The 26,097-nt window shown below is 48.1% G+C and overlaps 1 protein-coding gene and 2 long non-coding RNA genes across 10 annotated transcripts in view; 1 reads left to right on the top strand and 2 right to left on the bottom strand.

The window, feature by feature from the left end:
• Positions 1-3,192, bottom strand: part of LOC121042324 (uncharacterized) — a 6,034-nt gene extending 2,842 nt beyond the window's left edge. For 4 of the 5 annotated variants that reach the window (XR_005796114.1, XR_005796115.1, XR_005796112.1 and 1 more), the window contains exon 1: positions 86-625. This is a non-coding gene — a long non-coding RNA (uncharacterized LOC121042324). Of the gene's footprint in view, positions 1-85; positions 626-2,697 lie in introns of those variants that run through there. The other variant, XR_005796113.1, reaches the window with a different exon arrangement.
• Positions 3,193-19,227: 16,035 nt separating this feature from the next.
• LOC121042325 (uncharacterized) lies at positions 19,228-20,277 on the bottom strand. The gene is made up of 2 exons (XR_005796117.1): positions 20,168-20,277; positions 19,228-19,928 (listed from the first exon to the last, which is right to left on the bottom strand). It is a non-coding gene; the product is annotated as an uncharacterized LOC121042325 (long non-coding RNA).
• A 51-nt stretch (positions 20,278-20,328) lies between these two features.
• Positions 20,329-24,829, top strand: RAMAC (RNA guanine-7 methyltransferase activating subunit). 4 transcript variants are annotated; one of them, XM_040493524.1, is made up of 4 exons: positions 20,329-20,445; positions 21,022-21,070; positions 23,421-23,591; positions 24,300-24,829. In XM_040493524.1, exons 3-4 carry the CDS (start codon positions 23,422-23,424, stop codon positions 24,484-24,486), a joined length of 357 nt encoding a protein of 118 aa, XP_040349458.1. In that variant the 5' UTR covers positions 20,329-20,445; positions 21,022-21,070; position 23,421; the 3' UTR covers positions 24,487-24,829. The 4 variants fall into 4 exon arrangements, with proteins under 4 accessions (XP_040349458.1, XP_040349457.1, XP_040349455.1 ...); XM_040493521.1 differs by having other exon boundaries at positions 20,381-20,445; positions 23,413-23,591; XM_040493522.1 differs by having other exon boundaries at positions 20,384-20,445; positions 23,391-23,591.
• Positions 24,830-26,097: the final 1,268 nt, after the last annotated feature.

Here is a 26,097-nt window from a genome sequence, read left to right as displayed (position 1 = left end):
TACCCACAATTCATTTGACCCCCTTCCAACCCTGGCCCTTACCCACAATTCACTTGCCCCTCCCCCCTCCAACCCCGGCCCTTACCCACAATTCACTTGCTGTGGGTTCAGTCGCCTGCAGCCGACGCGGGTTTCCCGGCGCGGATGGTCGTCCTCCTGACGCCTCCTCAGAGGGTCACTCGCAGCCTAACGCCACGTTAGTCACGTGCCTGCTCCCTCATGTCACCTCCTCATGTGGCGCTTTATCACCTCACATCCTCCCAGGAGGAAGCACTATGACAGAGAGGGCACAGTCACATAACCTGTGTTTCAGTCCTGTCGCAATCACTCTGTTTTACCCTGAGTTACCGCTTTCACCTCATGCGGGGCCCGGTGTATACATTAGGCGTTATCAGAAAGCACACGGTATATATGGGTTCTTGCTTTCAGCGTCCGCTGGGGGCTGGAAACCCCCCAGATGAGGAGCGGGGCGGCGGCTATATAATAACCGAGAGGGAGACTGGAGAGGTCTTGCTGGTGAGTTCCAGCACTTCGCTGGGGCTCTCAAATTAGCCTTTCTTTTTCTTTCTTTTTTTTTTTTTTTAATTGATTTATTTTGAGAGAGAGGGAGGGAGAGAGAATCCCAAGCAGTTTCTGCACCATTAGTGCAGAGCCTGATGCGGGGCTCGAACTCACGAAACCGTGAGATCAAGACTGGAGCTGAAACCAAGAGTCGGAGGCTTAACCCACTGAGCCAACCAGGCACCCCTCAAATTAGGATTTCAGTCACCTCACTGGCGTTGCAGGACGGACAGCCACTGTGGCACAGTGACTGGGCCACGCAGGCACACCGGTTCCTCAGAAACCCTCCAGAAAACATCTGAGCGGGAACAGCATCCTGTGCGACTTCAGAGAAGAACCTTGGACTTCCTCAAACCTCATTATGGCTGAGAATGAGCTCCCCAGGTCGGTCCTGGCAAAAGCAACTTGGTGTCTTTAAAACCACAATGCAACGAGGCAACTCTAAAAAGGATACTTGTGAGGCAGTCTGGGAAATTTCAACACTTCCCTTTGATGATATTAAGGAATAGCTTGGTTTTTCAGACATGCTGGTGCGTTGTAAGTAAGTTTTTGAGAAGGAATCCTTGGCTATTAGAGATGCCAACAGCTACAACCGGCTTCAAACAATCTAGGGATGCAGAGAAGAGGGTCAGTGTAGACATGGAGTTGGATTGGCCATGAGTTGCTAATTGCTCAAGCTGGGGGGTCAGTGGGGCTCATTCCACCGTTCTGCTTTGGTATGTGTTTGGAATTTCTCATTAAAACCTCCGCAAAGCCGGGACACCCAGCTGGCTCAGCAGGTGGAGCTTGAGACTCCTGATCTTGGGTCATGTGTTTGAGCCCTAAGTTGGGGTAGAGATTGCTTAAAAAAAACTTTTTTAAGCCGGGGTGCCTGGGTGGCCCAGTCGGCTGAGCGTCTGGCTTTGGCTCAGATCATGATCTCGCCGTCTGTGAGTTCGAGTTCGAGCCCCGCGTTGGGCTCTGTGCTGACAGTTCGGAGCCTGGATCCTGCCTCGGATTCTGTGTCTCCCTCTCCACCCCTCCCCCACTCATGCTCTGTCTCTCTCACTCTCAAAAATGAATAAATGTTAGAAAAAATTTTTTTAACTTTTTTAAGGGGCACCTGGGTGGCTCAGACAGTGGAGCATCCAACTCTTGATTTTGGCTCAGATCATGATCTCACGATCCGTGAGATCAAGCCCCGTGTTGGGCTCTATGCTGACAGTGTGGAGCCTGCTTGGGATTCTCTCTCTCCCTCTCTCTCTGCCCCTCCCCTGCTTGCTCTCTCTCTCTCTCTCAAAATAAATAAATAAACATTAAAAAAATAAAACTGCATGGGCACCTGGGTGGCTCAGTCAGTTAAGCATCAGACTTCGGCTCAGGTCATGATCTCAGGGTTCATGAGTTTGAGCCCCTCATGGAGCTGCCTGCTTCACATCTGCTGTGTCCCTCTCTCCCTCTGCCCCTCCCCCACTCTCTTTCTCTCTTAAAAGCAAATAAACATTAAAAAAAAAAACGGCTGAGACATCTCATTACACAGAGAGGTCATCTAATGTAAGTCTGTAACTATAAAAGACATTTTATTCATTCATTCACTCGTTCAAAAATATAATTACATATAATATATATAATTATATACCTATAAGTATGGTAAAATTCATTTAATGTAAAATTCACCATTTCAACCATTTTATAGTATGCATTATGTCAATTATAGCTCAAAAAAAAAAAAAAGTGTAGGGGCCCCTGGGTGGCTCAGTCGGTTGAGCGACTGACTGACTCTTGATTTCAGCTCAGGTCATGATCCCAGGGTGCTGGGATCAAGCCCCACATTGGGCTCTGCACTAACAGCTCGGAGACTGCTCGGGATTCTCTCTCTCTCCCTCTCTTTCTGCCGCTCACCTGCTCACACTGTCTCTGTCTCTCTCTCTCAGAATAAATACACCTAAAAAAAATAAAATTCAGAAAGTACACAAGAGTTTGCAGTGAAAAGCTTCCCTCCGACCTCTCTGCCCCAGTGGCACACAGCTTCCTCTCCAGAGGCATCTGTTTCCCACACACCCTTCCAGAGATTAAACCTCCCCTCCCCGCTGGTTCACCAGAATGGTACCATTTTGTACACACCGCTTTGCAGCTGGCCTTTCCCCCATCACTTACCTTGGGTTCATTCTGTAACAGAACACAAACAGCTCCTTCCCTTTTTCCCAGCTGCGTAGTACTCCACACGGTCAGGCTGCTTCACCCCTGTGGTAAGTGCTTCGGGGTTCTGGAAACTCTTTTCCCAGCCAGCTCAGAGTCTAAAAAGCACTTTATTTTGATAAGGGGGCAATAAAGACAAACCAGAGGCTTCTGCCTCGAGGCCGACCATCATCGGAGCTATCTTCGCAGACGGGCCCTCGGAAGGGCAAAGGCAGCTAACCTGGAGGGTTCTCCAGGGGATCTGCCAGGTGTTGCTGGTGAAGGTGGCAGGGAATTGCTGGCCATCTTAGCCTCTAGGACATAATTGATCGTGTCACCTGTGTCCTCCCTTCTTTCCTGATTAGAAAAGAAAGGACTTCTTGGGGAAATTGAGAAGTGCATACAGAAGCAGAAATTTACCCAGAGTTGTTTGTAAGCATTTAAAAAAATTTTTTGTTAATGCTTATTTTTGAGACAGAGAGAGACAGAGCATGAACGGGGGAGGGTCAGAGAGAGAGGGAGACACAGAATCCGAAGCAGGCTCCAGGCTCGGAGCTGTCAGCACAGAGCCCAACGTGGGGCTTGAACTCACAGATGGTGAGGTCATGACCTGAGCTGAAGTCGGACGCTCAACCGACTGAGCCACCCAGGCGCCCCTGGAAGCATTTTTAATAGCTGCTTAAAACTGAATTGTACTGGGAGGTGCCTGGGTGGCTCAGTCAGTTGGGTGTCCAACGCTGATTACAGCCCAGGTCATGGTCTTGAGGTACGTGGGATGGGGCCCCACATTGGGCTCCATGCTGAGAGCACAGAGCCTGCTTGGGATTCTCTCTCTCTCTTTCTCTGCCCCTGTCTCACTTGTGCGCGCGCGCTCTCTCTCTCTCTCTCTCAAATAAATAAACTTAATAAAAAACTGAATTGCATTGGGGTGCCTGGGTGGCTCAGTCATTTAAGCATCCGACTCTTGATTTTGGCTCAGGTCACGATCTCATGGTTCATAGGTTTGAGCCCCACATCAGGCTCTACACTGAGCTGAGGCTGGTTGAGATTCTCTCCTTTCTTGGCTCTCTGCCCCTCCCCCACTTGTCCTCTCCCCCCCCAAAAATTAATAAACTTTAAAACTGTATTGCATTGAAACACTGTAACTTACTTATCTCTGCTTTCACTTCTGCATCTTAGAGATCCAGGAACTAAAGCCACATCAGATGTTTATTTTAAGGAGCTAGAGAAACATCTAAGTCCATGCACCAAATGAGACAGGTAAGACACTTGGCACCAGGTATGAATATTTGAAAATTATCTCTACGAAACAGAAACCGTATTAATGAATAATCTCGAGGATGAAGAGAAGACCAGTGGCTGATAATGAAGGCTTCGGGGATTCCAACAGTTACTGGATAGTAAGCTAAGAACCCTGCATATTAAATAGAGGAACATTTATTTATTTTTTTTTCAACGTTTATTTATTTTTGCGACGGAGAGAGACAGAGCATGAACGGGGGAGGGGCAGAGAGAGAGGGAGACACAGAATCGGAAACAGGCTCCAGGCTCTGAGCCATCAGCCCAGAGCCCGACGCGGGGCTCGAACTCACGGACCGCGAGATCGTGACCTGGCTGAAGTCGGACGCTTAGCCGACTGCGCCACCCAGGCGCCCCGAGGAACATTTATTTAAATAGAATAGAAGCCCTGTCTCCTCAGTAACTACAGGAGACGCCTGCCAACCTAGGCACTAAACGTTTGCTAGCTTGGACGGAGCGCGCGGCCGGAGGGAGAGGCACCTGGGATGCGGGAAGAGAATTCGTGGACGGCATACGTGTTGGGGCAGGGGCTGCAGCGCGCAGGTGGTAGTGGAATCCACAGGAACAGCCACAACTCGTGCGAAGAGTGTGGAGGATGAGGAGAGGTCAAGGGCAGAGTCCCGGGCACGCTGGCGGCCGAGAGCGTGGGGAGTGTCACTATAGCCCGGGGCTCTGAGCACGGCCTCGTCAACAACCCCACCCCAGAAACTCTTCCTGCCCGACCCGGGTGGACAGCGCTGGCAGGAGGGCTTGGGAACCTTTAGGGATGTCTGGATCAGCAGGGGACTTGGGAGGGGAGAGCAGGGGAGAAGGGTTTTAGGGCCTAAAAAGAGGTCCCTATCACCAGGGACCTGAAAAACGCACAGAACTCTTCCTTCCCTAACAATACAGTTTCCCCTGAAAATGGACCTAATAATAGGCCTCACACTACTACCACGGCTAAATTGGACTCCACTGACTCACAAGTCTTTTTATGTCTTCAGTTCCGATCCCTGCTTCCCATACAACTCGGTAAATGACAACACCGTTGTTCTTTCCCGAAGAATCTATTTCAGGGATGGGCAGTGGATGGTCTCCGGCTGTGTGCTATTATTACCTGCGGCGTAGCGGGGCCTTTTATAGCATTCGTTTCAAACATAAAGGAGAAGGGGGAATGCAAAATGAAGCGGAGTGCTGTCTTGCAAGGCAAATCTCCTGAGATGAATGTCTTTCTCCCGAAGTCCCCGGTGTCAGGGGGAAACACCGGACGAGACGGCCACTCCATAAATCTTGCCGCACGGTGTTTGCGCGCATCCTCGTGGGTTAGAAGCAGCATTCGACCGAGAGAGTCTGTTGAGTGAAACATCACCGGCTCCCGTTTGACCAAAAATGGCTACAGATAAACAAGTCTCATCCCTGGCAGGATGCGGCTCCGTCTGGCAAATGTTTATCAAGCGCCAGCTGTGTTCCAGGGATGCAGAGGTGGAGAGCCACGGTCCGTGGCCCCTGGTAGCCCCCGGGGTACACCGGGAAAGGACACTCTGGGTCATCGATGGGAAGGAGGCAGTGCCTTCGCAAAGAACGTGTACTGTTCACTGTCAATTAATAAACTAGCATCTGGTTTACTCAGAAACCGGTGGGGGGGGGGGTGTGTGCTAGCTTACACAGCTTGGTTGGCAGAAGCCAATACTCAATAGCAAGCAACTCTGATCTCTGGATGTTTTCAGCTGAGGCCTGGATCGTGCCACAGGTGCAGGTCATTAAAAATCCCTGGGGGGGGAGGGGCGGGAGGGGCAGGTAGAAGAGGCCCAGGGTCTCCTTCCTGCCGGCAGGGTGCTTGGTGCTTGGTGCTAACACTGTTATTCCCTCAGTCCTGAACCAGGTGAGGGAACAGCTGGTGGCCAAGGGCAGGGGATGGAGGGAGTGGGTGGAGGTGGAGACAGACACACACACACACACACACACAGAGGGAGGTGGACAGATGCTGTTGGGGAGGCACAGACACTAAGGGTGTCTTTTTTTTTTTTTTTTTTTTTTTTTACTGTGACACCCTTTTCAAATTTTAGTAATTGTGGCACTGAGAATGTCTTACCCTGACATTTCTCTTTGGATGTGACAGCTCTTACAGTGGAGAATTTATTTAAATATTCAAATGGATTTTAAAGGATTCCTGGAAGAAGCTATGGCTCTTAGTATTATTAATCTGAGTCTGCTGAAGTCAGTTCGCTTCTGGACCAGGAACTCAAAACCCTCCCTCTCTGTGGACAGAGAGAACTGGGGGGGGGACCAGCCATTGCTGCCAGAGCCATGATTCCTATCACGATTGTCATCTCTCTGAGGGGACACATCCGGAGGCAGACGACTCAAGGTTGGATGTTTGAACGCTGAGATCCCAAGTATTTACTCCTGCCCCTAACATTTTCCGGGCCCCAATCTTCTGTGCTCTGTGGTCCTAAACGCTGGGCTTTCACTCGAGTGCTCGCCATCTGTTCAAACAAACCTGTTCTTTCTTCTCTCCCGGGTAAGTTACGCACCATAAAATGCACGCGTCGTATTTGTATGGTCCAGGATTTTTAGCAAAGTTATGGACCTGTGCAACCACCACCACTATCCAGCCTTCAGACGTTTCCATGGACCCCCTAAAAGCTCCTTCATTGTCACCTGTAGTCCGTCTCTCTCTCCCACCCAAACCCCACAATCATTGATCTGCTTTCTGTCTCTATCAGAGCTTCTTTTTAGAACACAGTTTGGGTTGTGACCATCCATAAATACTTCTACATGAAGCTGGGGTGGTCCTCTGGGTAAGAATACAAATTGCATTCCTCAATTTAAAAAAGATTAAAAAAATATTTATTTATGTTTGAGAGACAAACTGTGAGAGGGGGAGGGGCACTCAACCGACTGAGCCACCCAGGCACCCCTGCACTCCTCAATTTTTTACAACAGAATGTAACCTCACGCCTGTGTGTCTGTCTTTGGCCATGACCAGACCTGCCCAAGGAAAGCAGCGCAGTGGACATGAACGGAAAATTGTTAGGCCTTGCAGTATAGGAGCAGGGAGAGGGAGATTGCTGTGAATTCTAGCACACACGACAGGAAGTTCAAGGCCTAGGATGTGGCTATCGGGCCCAAGTAACATGCCTGTCCTCCGAGTAGCAGACAGACAGCTTTACATGGAGGTACAAGCTGTTTCTGGGTGATAAGCAGTAAACGTGGTTCTATAGGTATTGGACCCAGCGGACATCTCATTTTGTGTGGGCTCGCAAGACACGCCTCAGTGAGATACGGAAGAGGCAGGCATCAGAGAACTTCCTGGGAGCGCCTGGGTGACTCAGTCGGTTAAGTGTTCGACTTCCACTCAGGTCATGATCTCACGGTTCGTGAGTTTGAGCCCCGCTCTGTGCTGACAGCTCAGAGCCTGGAGCCTGCTTTGGATTCTGTGCTCCCTCTCTCTCTGCCCCTCCCCTGCTCACGAACTCTCTCTCTCTCTCTCTCTCTCTCAAAAATAAACATTAAAAATTAAAAACACACACAAAAAAGAGCTTCCTGATTCCTTTCCTCATTTGTACGTCTTGCATTGCTTTCCTCCTGCTTCAGAAATAAGCCAAAGCCAGATGCCTGGTGGCTCAGTCGGTTGAGCGTCCGACTGTTGATTTCAGCTCAGGTCATGATCTCACGGTTCATGACATCGAACCCGGTGTCAGGCTCCACGTTGATCGTGGAGACTGCTCATGCTCTCTCTCTCTCTCTCTCTCTCTCTCTCTCTCAAAGAGAAAAAACAAACAAACCAAAGTAAAAGTAACTATGAACCATGTCTCCGCTGTCATGCAACACCCGACAGACTGCGTTCCGGCTCGAGCAGTGTCTCACATGAACGCACACGGCATTTGCCTTGCTCACTGCCACAAACATCTGGATGCTCCTTTCTCAACCACAGAGGGCAATCTCGACTGGCCTGTCATACAGCTCGTTTCTCAAAACTCCAGAGCAGACGTCTCGTTCCTTAGCTTCTCTGGTGCCCCTTCCCTGGGAAGGAGAGGGTGGGTTCCAATCTCGCTTGCCCTGATGCTTGTGCGAACTTGGGCAAGTTACCCGTCATCTCCAAGCCTTGTTTGGACAAGTCAGGTATCTGCCTCGGTGGGTTATCCTGAGGATAAAGGAGATAATGTAGGTACAGAGCACTGCCCGCTGCCTGGCATGTAGTCCGTGCTCAGTAAACAGCAATGGTAGTGGTGTTTCGACATGACTGGTTTCACAAGCCTGTCGCCCAATGTTTGCATCACAACGTGTCCCTGCTCAAACCAGGAGGTCAGAATGTTTCACTTCGGTTTGGGAAACAGTGAGGGAGTCGAGGGGGCACTAACATTTCTTAATCCTTATCATCTCCACGGTGGAAAATATCAATCGTTATCATCTCATTTTAGAAATAAGGACACTGAGCCTCGTTCTTGGCGGTAGTCGCTCAGGTTGGCCTGCATGGGAAGCCGGTGCCCCTCCCGGCTCAAGATCTCAGGGCACCTGGGTGGCTCAGGCAGGGAAGCGTCCGACTCTTGATTTCAGCTCAAGTCATGATCTCACAGTTCTTGAGTTCGAGCCCGGTGTCAGTCTCTGCACCGACAGCTCAGAGCCTGCTTGGAATTCTCTCTCCCTCTGTCTGTCCCTCCCCTGCTCACTCTCTCTAAATAAATAAACATTAGGGGAAAAAAAGTTACAGAAAAAAAAAAAAAAAAAAAAAGCTAAAGATCCCTGTAGAGCAAAAGCTCTCCAGTCACCTGTTGGCAGAGGAGGCAGACTCTCACCTGCCTGGAGGGAGAACAGAGTCAACTCTCAACAACGTCTAACTGGAATTTGCTGAAGTCGAAGAGAAACACGCATTTCCCCAGGTCGGCAGAGGTCACAACTCACATTCCAAATATGACAGGGATGATGTTACACGGCGGGTCTGGGGGGGTGGAGGGGGGTGTCTCTGGACAGAGGGTGGTAAAGAGCTCTGCAAGTTGGCCTGAAGGAAATGGAGAAGCATTGGGAGTCTTGCTCCAAAGAATATTCAACAAAGAGTAGCCTGTCTCCATCCTCCACACCCAAAATGCATGGTGCTTGTGTGTGTATATGTGTGTCCATGTGTTTGAGCACTTGCTGGAGACCCGCCACCTTCCCTAAATGTGTTCGGGTTAATTTCACTTGCTCTGAGTTTTCCCTCATCCTAAAGTCAGTCTACACTTAGGTGTCTGGCATCTTTCCCTGCACTGCAGTCGGGTTCCCTTGTGCTGTTGTCCATCACGTGTATGCCACGACATGACCATCTTCTGCTTGACTCTCCGATGAGATCCCGAGACCGTGTTCCGCATTTTTTCACTTCTCTCCATTCCCCCCAACATTTAACCCAGAAATATGCTGGAAATGGATAGATGCTTATGGAGTGATAAAAAAAATAAGCAAGGTCACAAACCCGAAGAAAGACTTTAGATCTGGGTTTTTGTTTTTTTTTCCTAGAGTTCTATCTGAACAGAAATCACATGTTAAATAAATGACTAAACTTTGTGTTAGAGTTCACAAAAAATGAGCAAATTAAAGTGAAATGCCAAAGGGGCAAGGGAAATAACTTTCGCTACAGAGAAATAATGAACTTTCGGGTCATGTCTAGCCAAGGGGGGCTTAGTCACAGGGAAGCTGTCAAACACCTTTTGGAGAAGCTCTCGAGGCACACGTATCACTGGGGGAGCGCGTGGAGGCCGGCGCCGGGTGCAGCCGGGCGCCTGTGACCACGTGCACGCGTTGTTTTGCTGATGTTCCCGATCCCGTTGGAGGGTTCACCTTCCTTCTGACTCACTGTCTTAAATGTTTCCCTTTGTATCTGCCAACTGTCGGAATTGGTGTTTCAACTGTTCTGACCATCTGCTGGGAGAAAACTTCCAGATTATGTCACAGTTTTCGGAACCTCAAATCACACAGTTTTGGAGTTGGAGGACTTAGGAATCAGCAAGCCTAACTCCTTCACTTGCGGGCTCACAAATGCTTCTGCTCCGCCTTGAGTGTCGGCCCCAGTGCCGGGTGCTGGGGAGGCAGAGATGGCTCATGAGGTCCTGGGGCTCCCGGCACCTACACTCCAGCAGGGAAATCAGATTCTGCAAGGTGACCCGGGTGCCCCAATAAAGGGGTGTCCAAGGGACACATACGCTGTGCACGGGAGGAGGGCGGAGACTTCATACATGGTTGAGTGTTTACTGAGCAGGGGAGAATGTAAGTGGGAAAAGATTAGTCAAATATAAAACTGGAGAGGAAGGTAGGGGCCGGATCAGTAAACATTTACTGAGCACCAGTGACGTATCAGGTCACCAGACTGTATGCTAATTGCCAAAGATGTGAAAGCGACAGCTTTGCCCTCAAGGAATTTATAATTTAGCCAGATGTGACTATATACATTAAAGATATACAGGAAGGGATCATCGGCTCTCCTTGGAGGTGGGGACAGAGAGGGGTGTATTGCGGAAGGTACCCGAGGATGCCGTCTCGGGCTAAGGCTTCCCAGGTGGACCAGAGTGGGGAGGGCATTGTAAACGGAAGGAACAGCAAGTATCCAACACAACACGAAGTCTTTCAGGAACCTGAAACAGTGTGATATGGTCACACATTTAGCTCACTTGGGGAGAGTGGGAGGGGATGAGGTTGGACAGACAGGACAGACAGGACAGAGCGAACTCTTACCCTGGAACTCCACACTCAGCAGCTTCGAGTGTGCCCTGGAAGTAATTAGGAACCTGTGAGCGGTGAATCGATCAGGGGACAGATGCAATCAGGTTTCTGTTTTGGAAAGAACCTACTGAGGGCGCTCAGTCGGTTAAGCGTCTGACACTCCATTTCGGCTCAGGTCACGATCTCATGGTTTGTGGGATTGAGCCCTGCATTGGGCTCTGTGTTATCAGCTTGGATTCTCTCTCTCTCTCTCTCTCTCTCTCTGCCCCTCTCCTACTCTCTCTCTCTCTCAAAATAAATAAACTTAAAAAAAACAGAAAGGACCTACTCTTAGCTGGCTGGTACACAAGAATTGGTTATACCGTTATCAATTCTTTTCTGTATGTTCCATAATAATTACAGAAGAACACCCACTAGCAGGGTGGACAAGTGTCTGATGTCTGACGGGGAGCAAAGATGGGTAGAGGGACCAGTTAGAGGCTGTCGCCTGGTCTACGTGGGAAGGGATGAGAGTCAGAACCAGTGGCAGTAGTCTGTGAGTTTGAAGAGCTGGTCAGGAGCTGAGGTCCCCCGGACATGGGGTGGGGGGAGACTGGGTGTGGGCGAAAAGTCCAGGGTGACCACCAGCTTCCGGTGTGGGTAACTGGGAAGGACGCATTCTCCGGAAATGGAGACTGAGGTGGATGAACAGGTCCAGGAAGAAAGATGAACTCACATGTAGACGTGTGCTGGAGATGCGGGTCAGATAAGCAGATAGAAATTTCTAGTAGGCAGGAGGATTTATGAGTCTAGAGCTCAGGTAAAGTAAAGTAGGAAGCAGAGAGGAAACAGTGACCTGGGGCCAAGGAGGATCCTGAGAAACTTGGAAACGAGGGGACAGAAGGTGTAAGGGAGGAGGGAGAGGAAAGCGTCGGAAGCTGCACAGATACTGAATAAAGTGAAGTCACTGCCTTTGGCCCCAGCTCAACTCTGTCCCAGTGAACTTTGCCAGAGTGGTTTCAGTGGCCCGTCTGGAGACAGAAAAGGGGGTGATGTACTACTGCAGGTGTGGAGGGCTCTCTGTCAGGGACTCACCGTGTGGGGAAAGGGGATCCGAGATGTTCAGAGGACACAGGATTGAGGACAGGGTATCCGTGAGACTTAGAAACTTGAGCAAATTTACGTGGTGGGGGCGGGGGCAGGAGGAGCTGGTAAAGGGGGGCAGCCGACAACAAAAGAAGACAGAAGGAGTGACTGCAGGAGCATGGACCGGAAGAGCAGGCTGTGCACTGACCAAAGACACAGCAGCAGCAAGATACTGGCAGACAAGAGGTGGGAAGGGGCAGAAAGTGGTCACACCACGGTTACGGGATTGGGACATCGAGGGAATTGAGGCCGAAGCCTCAACTTCACCTGTGAAGCGAGAAACGAGGTGAGGAAGGGAAGGCCCAGAGAGGTGGTAACTTGCATGACAACCGCCAGTTTGCCAACTGTCCCCGGGACACTGAAGGCAGGGAGGGACCAAAGAAAGAGGCAGGCCGCTCCAGACGGGTGGGTGGTGGGTTCGAGAAACACGGGAACTGACATTTGAGGCTTATCTTGGGTGGCTGCAAGACAAGCAGATTTCCATACCGTCTGCCAGAATCTTAGGAGTTCAGCCACGTATTCAGGACAGACGGTCTCAACACCTTGCTCTCTCAGGGCTGCATCCTTGAAAACAGCTTGGGCTGCGGGAAGGCCGGCAGGACGTACACGACCCGGCTGGGAAAGAGGTGAGGGGCCTCCGATTGCTCCGGTGCCGCCCAAGGAGCAGCTGGCGGTCACAACCTCTCTATGACCTCCTCCAACAATAACCCACGGGGAGTAAGATTTTAACTCAAGTGTCTTGACTCCTTGCCTGGTGCTCTATTCCCTATGTTATACTCACTTAGGTTGAAGATACTTATGTCACTTGGAGATATGTTAAAATGGGGCTTTTTGGACTTTTCTCTTTTTTTTAAAGTGTATTTATTTCAGGGGGGGGGGGCGGCGCCTGGGTGGCTCAGCCAGTTAAGTGTCCGATTTCGGCTCATGTCATGATTCACAGTTTGTGGGTTCCAGTGTCGCATCAGGCTCTGTGCTGACAGCTGGGAGGCTGGAGCCTGCTTGGGATTCTGTCTCCCTCTCTCTCTGCCCCTCCCCCACTTACACTCTGGCTCTCTCTTAAAAATAAACATTAAAAAAAATTTTTTTTAAGTGTATTTTTTGAGAAAGAGAGAGAGAGAGAGGGAGAGAGAAAACGTGGTCACTTGGGGGAGGGGCAGAGAATCCCAAGCAGGTTCCGCACAGTCAGTGCAGAGCCTGACATGGACCTCGAACTCATACACCGTGAAATCGTGACCTGAGCTGAAATCGAGAGTTGGATGCTTAACTGACTGAGCCACCTAGGCGCCCCTGGACCTTTCTTTTGAAAGATCACTAGACAAGGCTGGCTTCATATGAGAGCAGAACAGGCCGCCTTGTCATCAAAGACAAGAAGCTTGTCAAGACCCTGGATGGAGACCTTCTGAAAATGGGGAAGACAGCAGAAGCTGACCCTCAGATAAGGATCCTGACTTACTCGTGCCACTCCCAGGGGCTTAGAACTGCGATTTTCACCTCGGTGAAAGAGATTCTGGGGAACTACCTGGAGAAGAGCATATGGAGGCGTGGGGGAAGGAGTGGTTGAGAGTGAATTCTGGTCAGGTCTCTTGGCCTCTCTGTACATTGCCCTTCGGAGCGTAACATGCATGTCTGATGAAGAGGTGGATGGGAACGTGACACTGAAGCAGGTCAGGAGAGCTGGCCAAGGGGGCAGGCAGAGAAAGCAGCCGGGAAAAGCAAAGGAAGGACGCTAGAGACGAGAGCCATCACGGGGTCTTGCGCGGGCCCCGCCAGATGGAGTGAAATCAGGCAGACACTGCGCAACTGGAATCCCAATCACCTCCACTTAGAAAAACACAGCCTGTGCTCTTGTTTCCGTAACAGGCATTAGGAAAAGGAGAGGAGAAACCCTTCACGTCGCCATCACAGATCTTAGAACGGGAAGAGACTGTGCTCCCAACCCATTAAGCCCAATTCACAGCCTCTTCTTCCCCCCAGATTGCCGGTCTTGCCCCCTTCTGTGATTTCTTCAATGATACCAACTGGCTTCTAGGGGCAGTAGTAAAACTCGGTTGCTTGAATGTCAACCAACATTCAGGCCAGGTCATAATCTCGCGACTTGTAAGATAGAGCCCACAACCGGGCTCTGTGCTGACAGCACGGAGCCTGCTTGGGATTCTCTCTCTTCCGCTGTCCCTCCCTCTCTCTCAGAATACATAAATAAACATTAAAAAAATATTTTAAGGGGCGCCTGGGTCACTCGATCAGTTAAGCATCCAACTTTGGCTCAGGTCTCATGATTCATGGGTTCGAGCCCCACATCAGGCTCTGTGCTGTCAGCTCGGAGCCTGGAACCTGCTTCAGATTCTGCATGTCTCTCTCTCTGCCCCTCTCCATTCATTCTCTGTCTCTCTCTCACTCAAAAATAAATAAACATTAAAAAAAATTTGTAAAATATTTTAAAACTCAGGTAGCAAACAAACATTGGCTCGCTCCCTACCCCCCACAGAAAAAGTCCCCTACACAAAGGACTTTTCACATGGGAGGGGGACACTCAGGGGCGGAACTGCATTAGGATCTTGTCATCTCCGATCAGAACAATTCTGTGTAATTAAAGCCACAGGGCTACAGATGTGAATCTGAACCGATGCCTCATATAACCTGAAATGTTTTCTTGGAGCTTAAACATTTATGTAACATATAATAACTAATTGTCACTAGCATCCACATAGCATCTTTCTTCACTTGAGCCTAAAGCACTTCATTTATGTTAATTAATTCTTACCATAACCTCATGAGGAAGAGAAGCAGTGAGGACTATTATTCCCATTTTGCAGAGGATAAAGTCAGGGCAGGGAAACATGCTGACATTCCCCCAGGTCTGAAAAAGTGAGCAGAAGGCAATCATAATTTAATTCTTGTTTAGGAACTTATTTATTGGGTTTCATTCATATGCTTGGCTCTGTGCAAGATGGTCAGTGTGCTTATGGATGGGGTGGGGAGGTTTGGAGTGCGGCAGGGAAAGGTCGTTTAAATAACACACTATGAAGATAGAAAGACACAGGCGCCTAGGTGGCTCAGTGGCTAGTGGCTCAGTGGCTAGGTGGTTCCCTGGTGTTTACTTTTTCACTTGTTCATCTTCCCCATGAGAATGGAAGCCCTCTGAGGGCAGGGCTTTTATCCTTATTCATTAATGGTTTCAGGGCCCAGAACAGTACCCGGCATCTAGTGTGTACTGAAAAGATATTTGTTAAACCAATGAAGAATGCCTGAGGTTCACAGTTCCAGTTCTGCCACTGACCAGTTTGAGCTTGGAGAAGTCATTTCATCTTCCAGGGCATTAGTTTAAAAAAAAACAAAAAAAGTGGGGTGCCTGGGTGGCTCAGTCAGTTGAGCATCCAACTCCTGATGTCAGCCCAGGGCATGATCCCAGGGTTGTGGGATCGAGCCCTGAGTCAGGCTCTGTGCTGAGTGTGGAGCCTGCTTAGGATTCTCTCTCTGTCCCTCTGCCCCTCTCTCTGCTCGTACGCTCTCTAAAAATAAAAATAAATTTAAAAATAAAAATAAATTCTTTAAACGGTGAGGAATGTGAGGAAATAGGTATGTAGCCCTGGCTGCACTTTTCGGTGGGGAGGCCGCAAGGGCAGAGTCCTGTCTTCCGCGGCTCCACATCCGTCTTGGAGCGGAAGAGTCTGGGCAGTGGCTCATGATGTGTGGAGTATGGAACGAAAAGAAAACTGTGTTTCACTGTGGAAAGAGCAGCAAGGCTTTCTGAATCATCACTGACTTGATCCAAATCCTGCTGCCACTTACAGCTGTGGCCTTGAACCGATTACATAACCTCTGGAGCCTCAGTTTTGTCATCTTTAAAGTGGCCATTGTCCCCAAACAGCCAAAGCAATCTTGAAAAAGAAAACCAAAGCAGGAGGCATCACAATCCCGGACTTCAAGCTACACTACAAAGCTATGATCATCAAGACAGTATGGTACTGGCACAAGAACAGACACTCAGATCAACGGAAAAGAATGGAGAACCCAGAAATGGACCCACAAACGTATGGCCAACTAATCTTTGACAAAGAAGGAAAGAATATCCAATGGAATCAAGACAGTCTCTTCAGCAAGTGGTGCTGGGAGAACTGGACAGCGATATGCATAAGAATGAACCTGGACCACTTTCTTATACCGTACACAAAAATACACTCAAAATGGATCAAAGACCTAAATGTAAGACAGGAAGCCATCAAAATCCTCGAGGAGAAAGCAGGCAAGAACCTCTTTGACCTTGGCCGCAGTAAATTCTTACTCAACACGTCTCCGAGTCAAGGGAAACAAAAGCAAAAATGAACTTTTGGGACCTCATCAAAATAAAAAGCTTCGGCACAGCGAAGGAAACAATCAGCAAAACTAAAAGGCAAACGACGGAACGGGAGAAGATATTTGCAAATGACACATCAGATAAAGGGTTAGCATCCAAAATCTATAAAGAACTTATTAAACTCAACACCCAAAAAACAAATAATCTAGTGAAGAAATGGGCAAAAGACATGAACAGACACTTCTCCAAGGAAGACATCCAGATGGCCAACTGACACATGAAAAAATGCTCCACATCACTCATCATCAGGGAAATACAAATCAAAACCATGATGAGATACCACCTCACACCTGTCAGAATGGCTCACATTAACAACTCAGGCAACAACAGATGCTGGCGAGGATGCGGAGAAAGAGGATCTCTTTTGCACTGCTGGTGGGAATGCAAGCTGGAGCAGCCACTCTGGAAAACAGTATGGAAATTCCTCAAAAAATTAGAAATAGAACTACCCTACAGTCCAGCAATTGCACTACTAGGTATTTATCCAAGTGATACAGGTGTGCTGTTTTGAAGGGACACATGCACCCCAATGTTTATAGCAGCACTACTGACAACAGCCAAAGTATGGAAAGTGCCCAATGTCCATCGATGAATGAATGGATAAAGAAGATGTGGTATGTATATATATACATATATACATATACATACATATATATATATAGTGGTATATATATATATATATATACATACACACACAATGTGTATGTATATATGGAGTACTACTTGGCAATCAAAAAGAATGAAATCTTGCCATTTGCAACTATGTGGATGGAACTGGAGGGTATTGTGCTAAGCTAAATTAGTCAGAGAAAGACAAACATCATATGACTTCACTCATATGAGGACTTTAAGACACAGAACAGATGAACATAAGGGAAGAGAAGCAAAATAACAGAAAAACAGGGAGGGGGACAAAACATAAGAGACTCTTAAATATGGAGAACAAACAGAGGGTTATTGGGGGGGTTGGGGGGGGGGTGGGCTAAATGGGTAAGGGGCATTAAGGAATCTGCTCCTGAAATCATTGCTGCACTATATGCTAATTTGGATGTAAATTAAAAAAATAAAATTAAAATAAAAAAAATACAGTGGTCGTTGTCCAAGGTCACTCACAGCCTCTGAATGAAGGACTCTTTAGCTGCCAGGATCCCCCAGGGACGTCTGCTGGTGTATTTTGCCTCCAGATCACTGGGTCAACGTGAGGCTTAATATTATGGGTAAATGAGGTTAATTTACAGAGCTATTTGAGGAAAAGTCATTGAGATATAACACTAATAACAGAGACAAAAAAAACATCAACTAACATAGGGCAGTCTTTTCCAGATGTGTCAACAGGGCCAAGGACTTTACTACCCGGCAGAGCATAACGGATGCTGTGACAGTAAGCTTTAGTTGCCAAGAGTAGTTTAAATCATGTCCCATTTTCTGTGTTCATGGCAGAGAAGTACTACGTTTTATGTACATTTCTATCAAAAGTGGTTCCAGTGAGGCGCACCTGGGTGGCTCAATCGGTTAAGCGCCCAACCTCGGCTCAGGTCACGATCTCACAGCTCGTGGGTTTCAGCCTCGCAACAGGCTCTGTGCTGATGGCTCAGAGCCCGGAGCCTGCTTAGGATTCTGTGTCTCCCTCTTTCTCTGCCCCTCCCCTGCTCACACTCATGCTCTCTCTCTCTCTGAAAAATTAAAAAAAAAAATAAAAAAATAAAAAATAAATTTTTAAGTGGTTCCAGAGAAAACATTTTAATGCTTAAAGGCTAAATGTCCGTTACCTGAAAAATTTCTTTTCACGGAACAGATTATTCCCCAATGATGCCAGAAAATGAGGTGTAAAACTGATAAAATATCAGACAGAATATAAGAAGACATTATGGGCAGAAATAGTCTCACTTGAAATTGGTCAGAATTATCTACAGTTCTTCCCAGAAACTCTCAGAAGCTTGGAGCTCCTAAGCGCTTACGAAATTAAAGAAATCACGCTCTTTCCGGTGCGAGTCCTCATTACCTAGAAGTAATGCCCTAATAAAGTCAGAAGGCAGTCAGCAAACTGCTCAACAGCCCTCTTTTTCCCAAATATCCTCCCTGCCTCCTGATACCAGGTGGGGAAGCAGTTTTCTGAGTTTTCCAACTGTGACATTGCTACCATGTATTTATTCTCATCTTTTCTTCCAAGTTTATATTTCCTATTCCTGCCTCCTAAATAGGAGTATTTCCTGAGGCGTAGGCCTTGGCCTTCTGCTCTTCTCTATAAATACTTTCTCTTTTGGAAAGATCATATACACTGAGGAGTTCAACTGTTGTTTCTTCACGGATGACTCACACACTTATATACTGTGCCATAACCTCTCTGTCTTCAGCCATCTCATAGTCTCCAAATCTGTTTGAGATCTGAGCTCATTTTTTGCCTTGAAACCAACCCACCCTAGGGGCACCTGAGTGGCTCAGTCAGTCGAGCGTCAGACGTCAGCTCAGATCATGATCACACGCTGTTCACGAGTTCAAGCCCCGCGTCTGGCTCACTGCTATCAGCGCAGAGCCCACTTCGGATCCTATGCCCCCCTCTCACTCCCCCTCACCCGCTTGCGCTCTCCCCAAAATAAACATACATTAAAAAAATTCACCCTATGGGCATTCAGTCTGGGTTTCTTGGCTTACAGAACTGGAGTCCTCCCTGGTTGCTCATAATCCTTTCCCCCCACCATCCACTCGGTCACTAAGGAGAGCGCTACTCAATTATCGCAACCTTGCTCTTTCCCCTCTCGCCTTTACTACCCAAGGCGAGTAGTGCCTATCGGAGCTCCTCGTCCATGCTGTCCTAGGCACTTTTACTAGGTCGGTGCTTCTAAAACATGGCCTGGAACGCTGGCAGCTGCACATCCGTTCTGCATTGACGGAGTGCTCGCTTTACACAAAGCACAGCGTCACACATTCCAGGATGCAGAAGCGATGGAGGTCTGTTTACAGGCTACGAGGGGGAGGAATCGTACACCCCGTTTTAATTCGAAACTACGAAGTGGTAATAACTGAATGAATACATGAAGAATGGTTTGGAAAGTATGATGGACATTCCAAAGAAAGAAAATTTATTTCTAGACGGCGGGGTCACTGTGTGGCTTTAAACAACGGGCAGAATTTCAACAGTGTACGAAGATAGGGAAGAAGAGTATTCCCGAGGAGGAAGGGCCAGGAGCAATCGTTAGAAGGTAAAGGGAGGTCGGGAGAGATTCATACGGTCTGGTTTCCCACCGACAACGGAGGAGGAAAGGGGGACAGCAGAAAATCGTTCGTTTTGAATCCAAGTTCACAAATTAGGTCCTTAACCTACAGGCAACAGGGAGCCCGTGACGATTTCTGATCACAGCTGTGCTTGAAAAGGACTACAGGGTTGGCAAGTGACTGACGCTAGAGGAAAAGTACCGCACTTGCCCCGTTGAGGGGACGAGACCCTCGAGGAGGTGCAGGCAGTGTGTACGCAGAGTGGCTGGATGCCACAATTACTGCGGAGGTAGAATCGATGGCGCCTGTCAACTGACGGGAGCAAGTACAGGGGGAAAAGGGCATCAATTGTGGACGTCAACGTTTCCAAGGAGAAACGGGAGGTAATCCTAACAGAAGCGGGGCGCACAGTTCCGAAAGCCGGTCGCGAGGGCGGGGGCGGGTCACGTCTGGGACACCCGGCACTGATGGAACCGCAGGGCCTCCGAGAAGAAAAGGTCACAAGGTCACGGCGCCCGGAGGTAGCTGGGCCCTGACGACTTCACTGCTGCGGGGGAGGGGGGGGGGAGGTGTCGGGAAAAACGGGCACCAACGGACTGCGGACACCTTACTACCGGGGCCTGGCCAGGCAGAGGTGAAAGCTGTGGCCTCGCCGCGGCGCCGCCCTCGCCTCGCCCGACCCCGGGAACAGGTGGCCGGAAGGGGCCTCTCCCTCTCCTCCCCGCACATTTCCTCAGCGTCCGTCCCCGCCCGCCACCGGCCCCTCGCTAAGGAGGCCTCACGCACAGCGGTGTCCTGTCCAGGGAGAGCGGGCCGAAAGCGCACGCGGGACACCGCCACCGCCGGCGCGACACCCGACGCCCTCCGCGCGGGGCTCGGGAGATCGAGGAACCAGGAGAAACCTGCACTACGGTCCCGAGATCTCGCGAGACTTGGCAGGCCGGCCCCCCCCCCCCCCCCGCGCTGGCCTGCCGGAAGCGGAAGTCGGCCTGTGGCCCGAGTGGCTCCGTTACCTTGGAGAGCTGAAGTGGTGGGAGATCCCGTGGCCGCGCTGTGGGCCGGAGGTGGGTGCTCCTGCGCGTGTGGCCGGCGGGGTGCGGCCCGAGCTGGGCAGACGCAGCCCTCGGCGGGCGATCGTGGCCCCGGGGAGCAAGGAGCCGGGCGGGCCGCGCCGAGTGGCCTCCCCTCGCCCTCGCGTCTGGGGAGGGAGCAGGCCTGCCAGGGCCGCGGGAGACCAGCCCAGTGCGCTCCGACAGCGGACTGGGAAGCCGGTGCTCGTCCCCCCCCCGGGCAGCAGAAGCCCCCAGTGGTCATTCATCCCCAAGGTCGCACGCCTGCACCACTGCGCCGCGCGGTTTTACTTGTGCTCGAGACCGGTCCGAAAGGCTGAGCCCCTGCCTTCCACCGAGGGGCACGTACCTTGTGCCGGTCGTGCCTGAACCGGCTTCTGGGTCCTGAAGGCCCCGCGCTCTCCGCCGCCACTCGAACGCTCGCGCTCGCTTTCCAGCAAGCGTGGCAAGTCTCCGGAGCGCTTTTAGGACAGCCCCTTCACTCACTGAGGCCCTTGTGTTCCTCGCCCTCCCCACCACCTTTTGAGGGTGTCCTTCCAGGGAATCAAGCGTTTTTCTCCCTTCCCCCAGATCGAAACAACATAAACATTAGACAGTACAACTGCCTCAAAGTGCTGGGGTAAGTAAAGCTCAGATCGATTAAAATTATATTTAAGTTTCATTGTCGTGAGTAACAGTAGAGATTTTTGTTTACTTGTGAGAAGGGGACCGTAGGAGAACATAGAAATAGAGTGGCATTTTTGCCTTGTCTTGTAGTTTCTACTCCCCATCTGGTTGGGTATGGGTCATCCTTCTGGTGGTTTCTGTGATTCCTATAGAAACCCAGGCATGATGGTCATTGGCTGAACTTACTATTACAAATCATACCTTGGGCTTGAGAATTTGACATCTGAGAAAGTGGAAAGTCTGAGAGCAGCAGCCTAAGAAAGATTAAAACGTCTAGGTATTGCTTCTTGCATCCACACAGTAGTCTTGGTTTAATGTTGCTGGGATGAGGGTAGAATTATAAATATTTGCATATGTTTTGGGGGATTTGGATGAGAAACAAACTAATGAAGAAACTGTCTTCCACTATCACGTCTTTGTCAAAAAGTTTTATTGTAAGTTGAAGTAATACAATAAGAAAAATAATTGCAGGATGTCCGATTTGAACGTTTTCGTATGATGTCACATACACCCCAAGTCATAAAACAGGTGTTAGGAGTCTTGAGGCAAAGAGTAGAAAGATGAAGTCTGGGTTAGGAAAGACAGGGATGGGAGTCCTCACCAGTATGTGGTCAAGGAAGACTGGGAAGGGGGGAGCTCCCTACAGCACGCTGATTGGCTGGCTTCCGCGTCTTGGATACAGTTTAAAAGAAGCGAAGTCTTTGTCCCTTGGCGTCTCGAGGATGAGGCCTTTTGTCACCTAAGCCAAATCTTTTCTTAGAGGTAGAGGGCTCCCGGAGAATGTGGGTAAGGAAATACTACTTGAACGAGTCCAGAATGGGCCTGGGAAACCCAACTAATACAGATTTGTTAGACAGTGTCTATAGTAGTTTTCATTTTGTCACAGTACAGGAGCGCATTGGATGCCATTATAAAGTACCCTAAACTTGAGTAGCTGTTCATTTAAATGCCTATTTGCCTTTCCATTTTTGTGTCTCTCCTGTATTTTCAGTCTTTCACTTTTCTACTGGTTCTTTTTTCTTTTCCTATAAACCTAACCTCAGGTACTTTGTCCTGGGAAAAATTGGAGATAATTTTCCAGTAACCCTTTAGCTACTGCCTTTTTCTCGTTTTCAGCGAAGCTTCCTGAAAACTTAGTCTGTAGTCAGTGTAGATTTTTAGTTCCTTACCTTCCAGTTACTTTTCAATTAACTGCAGTCCTGTTTCAATCCCCTAGTACTCTAAAATAATCACCTCCTAATGGCTAAACCCAATTAGTTTTCTCTTCTTGGTTCTATCATTGTACTGTTCAACATTGAGGACCACTCACTCTTTATTCTCTTGCCTTCTATGGTAAGCTCACTTTGCTGGTTCTTATCGGTTTTCTTCTTTATCTTCAACTTCCTTATACGTCGGTGTTCTCCAGGATTCTGTTCCTTGATACTCTTCTTATTCCACAATCTTCCTGAGGAATCTCCTCCATTCTGACAGCATTAACCACCATCAGAATTGCTGATGTCTCCCGTATTTATCATCAACTTGCTTCTCAGTCCCAAATAGGTAACTGTGAGCTGACTCTCCGTGTGGATGGGCATAACGTAACTAACTTCAAACTCTTGTGTACCCTTGCCCACCCTTCTTCCTGTGGTTCCCATGGCACCACAGGCCATGCGCTCATTTGGCTAGAAGCCTGGAAGTTATCCTTTGTCTCCCCTGCCACCCCACAACATCTAGTGAGTGATTAATTTCTCCTGGAATCTTACCTGTCCTCACAGTTGCTTCCTCAGACTGAGCCCTCCAGCAGTGCAGTAAGCTGCCTTTGGTCTGTCCTCGCTGCTCTGTGCTCTGCCCGGTTAGAAGAGTGATCCTTCTAAATAGTCGGCTTGCTCTGGAGACTTCTCTGCGTAAACCACCTAGGACTCCCCATTTCCTACCAGAATAAGTGCACAGTTGTTTGTGTGGAATACACAGTTTTTCATAATTCGATCCCTGCCTATTTTTCCAGCTTCATTTCTTGACATTCACTGGTCCTCCCTTTATACCATGTCTGTCTTACGCTGTAGACCAAGAGTTCTTTGGAGGTAGAGACCACGATATATTGTTCATCTTTGGATCCTGGGTGCCCAGTTAGTACATCTATATTACAGAAGTCAAGAAACACTGAATTGAATGTTTAAAACTATCTGAAGTTTAAAAGTACACAAAGACGTTTATGAATACCCTGCCTAAAATTGTTCATCTCTTGGTTTTTTACTATCTGGTAAGATAATGTGACTTTTTAAAAAAATTCTTAGAGCACTGTATTAAAAACAACAGAATTTCAGGATGACAGACGCTTCTGAAGCTGTTCCAAATTTTGAAGAGATGTTCGCCAGTAGATTCACAGAAGATGACCAAGAATACCAGGAATACCTGAAGCGCCCTCCTGAGTCCCCTCCGATCGTCGAGGAGTGGACTAGCAGAGCCGCTGGGAACCAGAGAAATAGAGGCAATCGGTATGTATCATGGGAGGACACCTGCGGATGGCTGACGTGGGAGAGGACGGCTTTAATCCGTTAGCCCCCGAGGCCAGCGAGGGCAGGGACCGATGTTTTTGTTTGGTACTCCTGGTGCCGACCGCCTGCCTGCACGGAGCAAGCGGCCAGTAAACGTGTGCCTTAGTATTTCGTCGGCACCATGTATTTTTCCCTTGCTGTTCAGTTGTGTGTGTCTTAATGTTCTTTTTTAAAATGTTCTTCCTGTGGACATTTGATTTTCTTTGCAAATATACTTGAAAATCCCAGAGTCTTCTATAAAACTCTGTGTTAGATTCCATAGAGAAGGTACTGTCTTTGGCTTATACTTGAGAAAGAAATTTATACAATAGAAATTATGTCTACGGAATAATTCAAAATACATGAATAGATAACCATACTGCTTTTGTACAATCGAATAGAATTCAGTTTGAGAACTATTCTGTTGTTTTGGGTTTTGTGTTGCGGTCTGCCTATTTCTCTGCAAAGCGTATCCAGTGTGATAGTGGAAGAATGATTTAAATTTTGGGAATGTTTTGACCAACTGGTGCTATAACATTCTGCGGAGAAAAATGTTTTTTACCCCCTTGTGGACGGAATATTAGACTGAAATAAAATGCACTGGGATAGAGTTGTCATTTGTGTTTTTTAAAAGAGAAGTATAAAAATCTTTTTGTTTTGCTGTTGTAGGTTGCAAGATAACAGACAGTTTAGAGGTAGGGATAGCAGACGGGGGTGGCCCAGTGACAATCGATCAAATCAGTGGCATGGACGATCCTGGGGTAACAATTACCCGCAGCACAGACAAGAACCTTACTACCCCCACCAGTACGGACACTATGGTTACAACCAACGGCCTCCCTATGGTTACTACTGATGGAAACGGCAGCAGCTTTTAGTAAAACCATTACTCTGTTAACATGACAAAAGTTTGTATCTTCTGTTGGTCATAGTTTTACGTTTGATTTCAGAGAGTGGATTATTAACTTTTTGGCACTTCTGACTTTTTTTTTTTTAAATGAGATCTTACCAGAGACATTATGGTTGCTGGAAATAAGTATGCCTCTAAAAAGTTGTGGATTTATTACCTGACTTCTACCTCAGATTTCTTCTTTGTTTCATGACTTAACAGTCTTTGAACTTGCTGAGTGTTTTCTTTGTTTGACCTCCAGGAGTTCTGTCTTTGTTTTACACAGAAATAAAAATTTTAAAGTAGAAAATGCCTGATTTTACTTTTTTTTTTTTAATGTTTATGAGAGAGAGACAGAACAGGAGTGGGGGAGGGGCAGAGAAAGAGGGAGACACAGAATCCGAAGCAGGCTCCAGGCTCTGAGCTGTCAACACAGAGCCCAATGCGGGGCTTGAACTCACGAACCACGAGATCATGACCTGAGCCACCCACGCATTCCTGCTTGATTTTATTTTGTAAGATGAGGAAGTATCCATTTACTCAGATATGCTCATTCTGAAGTTTTTGCAGAGGTTAGTACACTCAACTCATGAATGCACAATTATGCCTACTTGTACTGTGTTGTGTGTGACCTCAGCAGTTGAAAGGTAAAACAATTGTAGATACTTCTTTTGGCTTTTGTTATGACCGTGGTACTTTATAATTACTCCAGGTATGAGTCAGCTCCACAATCATTTTGTCTCTTTTTAGAGGGATGTCAAGAATAAAGCTGTAAAATAAGGAAGGAACTCTTCTCAGTTTCAGTGTCTTGATCTAGTGGTGGGTGAGATTAGGGTACACGATCATTTCATACAAACTATAAGGCTTTTTGCCAACTTAAACATAGCAGATGAAAACTCATGTTATACAAAAGTTTAACTCTGTAAACCCTTTTCCAATGGTATGTATATAACACTGCATCCTGACCACTTTCATGGTATTTAACGTGGACTGATTGAACAGTGTTCTGTCCACTTCCAAATGTGCACCTTTGCTGCTTCCTCTTGTATAAATAAAGTGACGCTGTAACTTGCTTTTACACTGATCGTTTTGTTTCAGATCATTTTAATGGCCACTACAATGGTGTTATTCAACTAATAAAATACTTAAGATGAAACAATTTCTTCCTCAAGTTTTGGCAGTTGATGTGATGAACCTTCTGGGTTTTTTATTGCTCTTTCCTTCATATCTGTTGAAAAGTTTATTTGGCTTAAGAGTAATGTTAAGAGTAGAAGTTTCATCACAGGGAAAAGGAATTTAAAGGCAACTTCTTAAACTTAAAAGTTTAAACTTTTTAAACTTAAGAAGTTTAAAAAAAACTTCTAAATCTGCCTTCTGCTGCCTTCTCTCTTAACACTCCACTCTAGGGGCGCCTGGGTGGCACAGTCGGTTAAGCGTCCGACTTCAGCCAGGTCACGATCTCACGGTCCGTGAGTTCGAGCCCCGCGTCAGGCTCTGCACTGACCGCTCAGAGCCTGGAGCCTGGAGCCTGTTTCCGATTCTGTGTCTCCCTCTCTCTCTGCCCCTCCCCCATTCATG

This window comes from Herpailurus yagouaroundi, unplaced genomic scaffold (assembly GCF_014898765.1).
Source record: "Herpailurus yagouaroundi ecotype Mexico unplaced genomic scaffold, PumYag 185, whole genome shotgun sequence".
Taxonomy (NCBI): Eukaryota; Metazoa; Chordata; class Mammalia; order Carnivora; family Felidae; genus Herpailurus; species Herpailurus yagouaroundi.
This window is presented reverse-complemented; position numbering and strand designations above follow the sequence as displayed.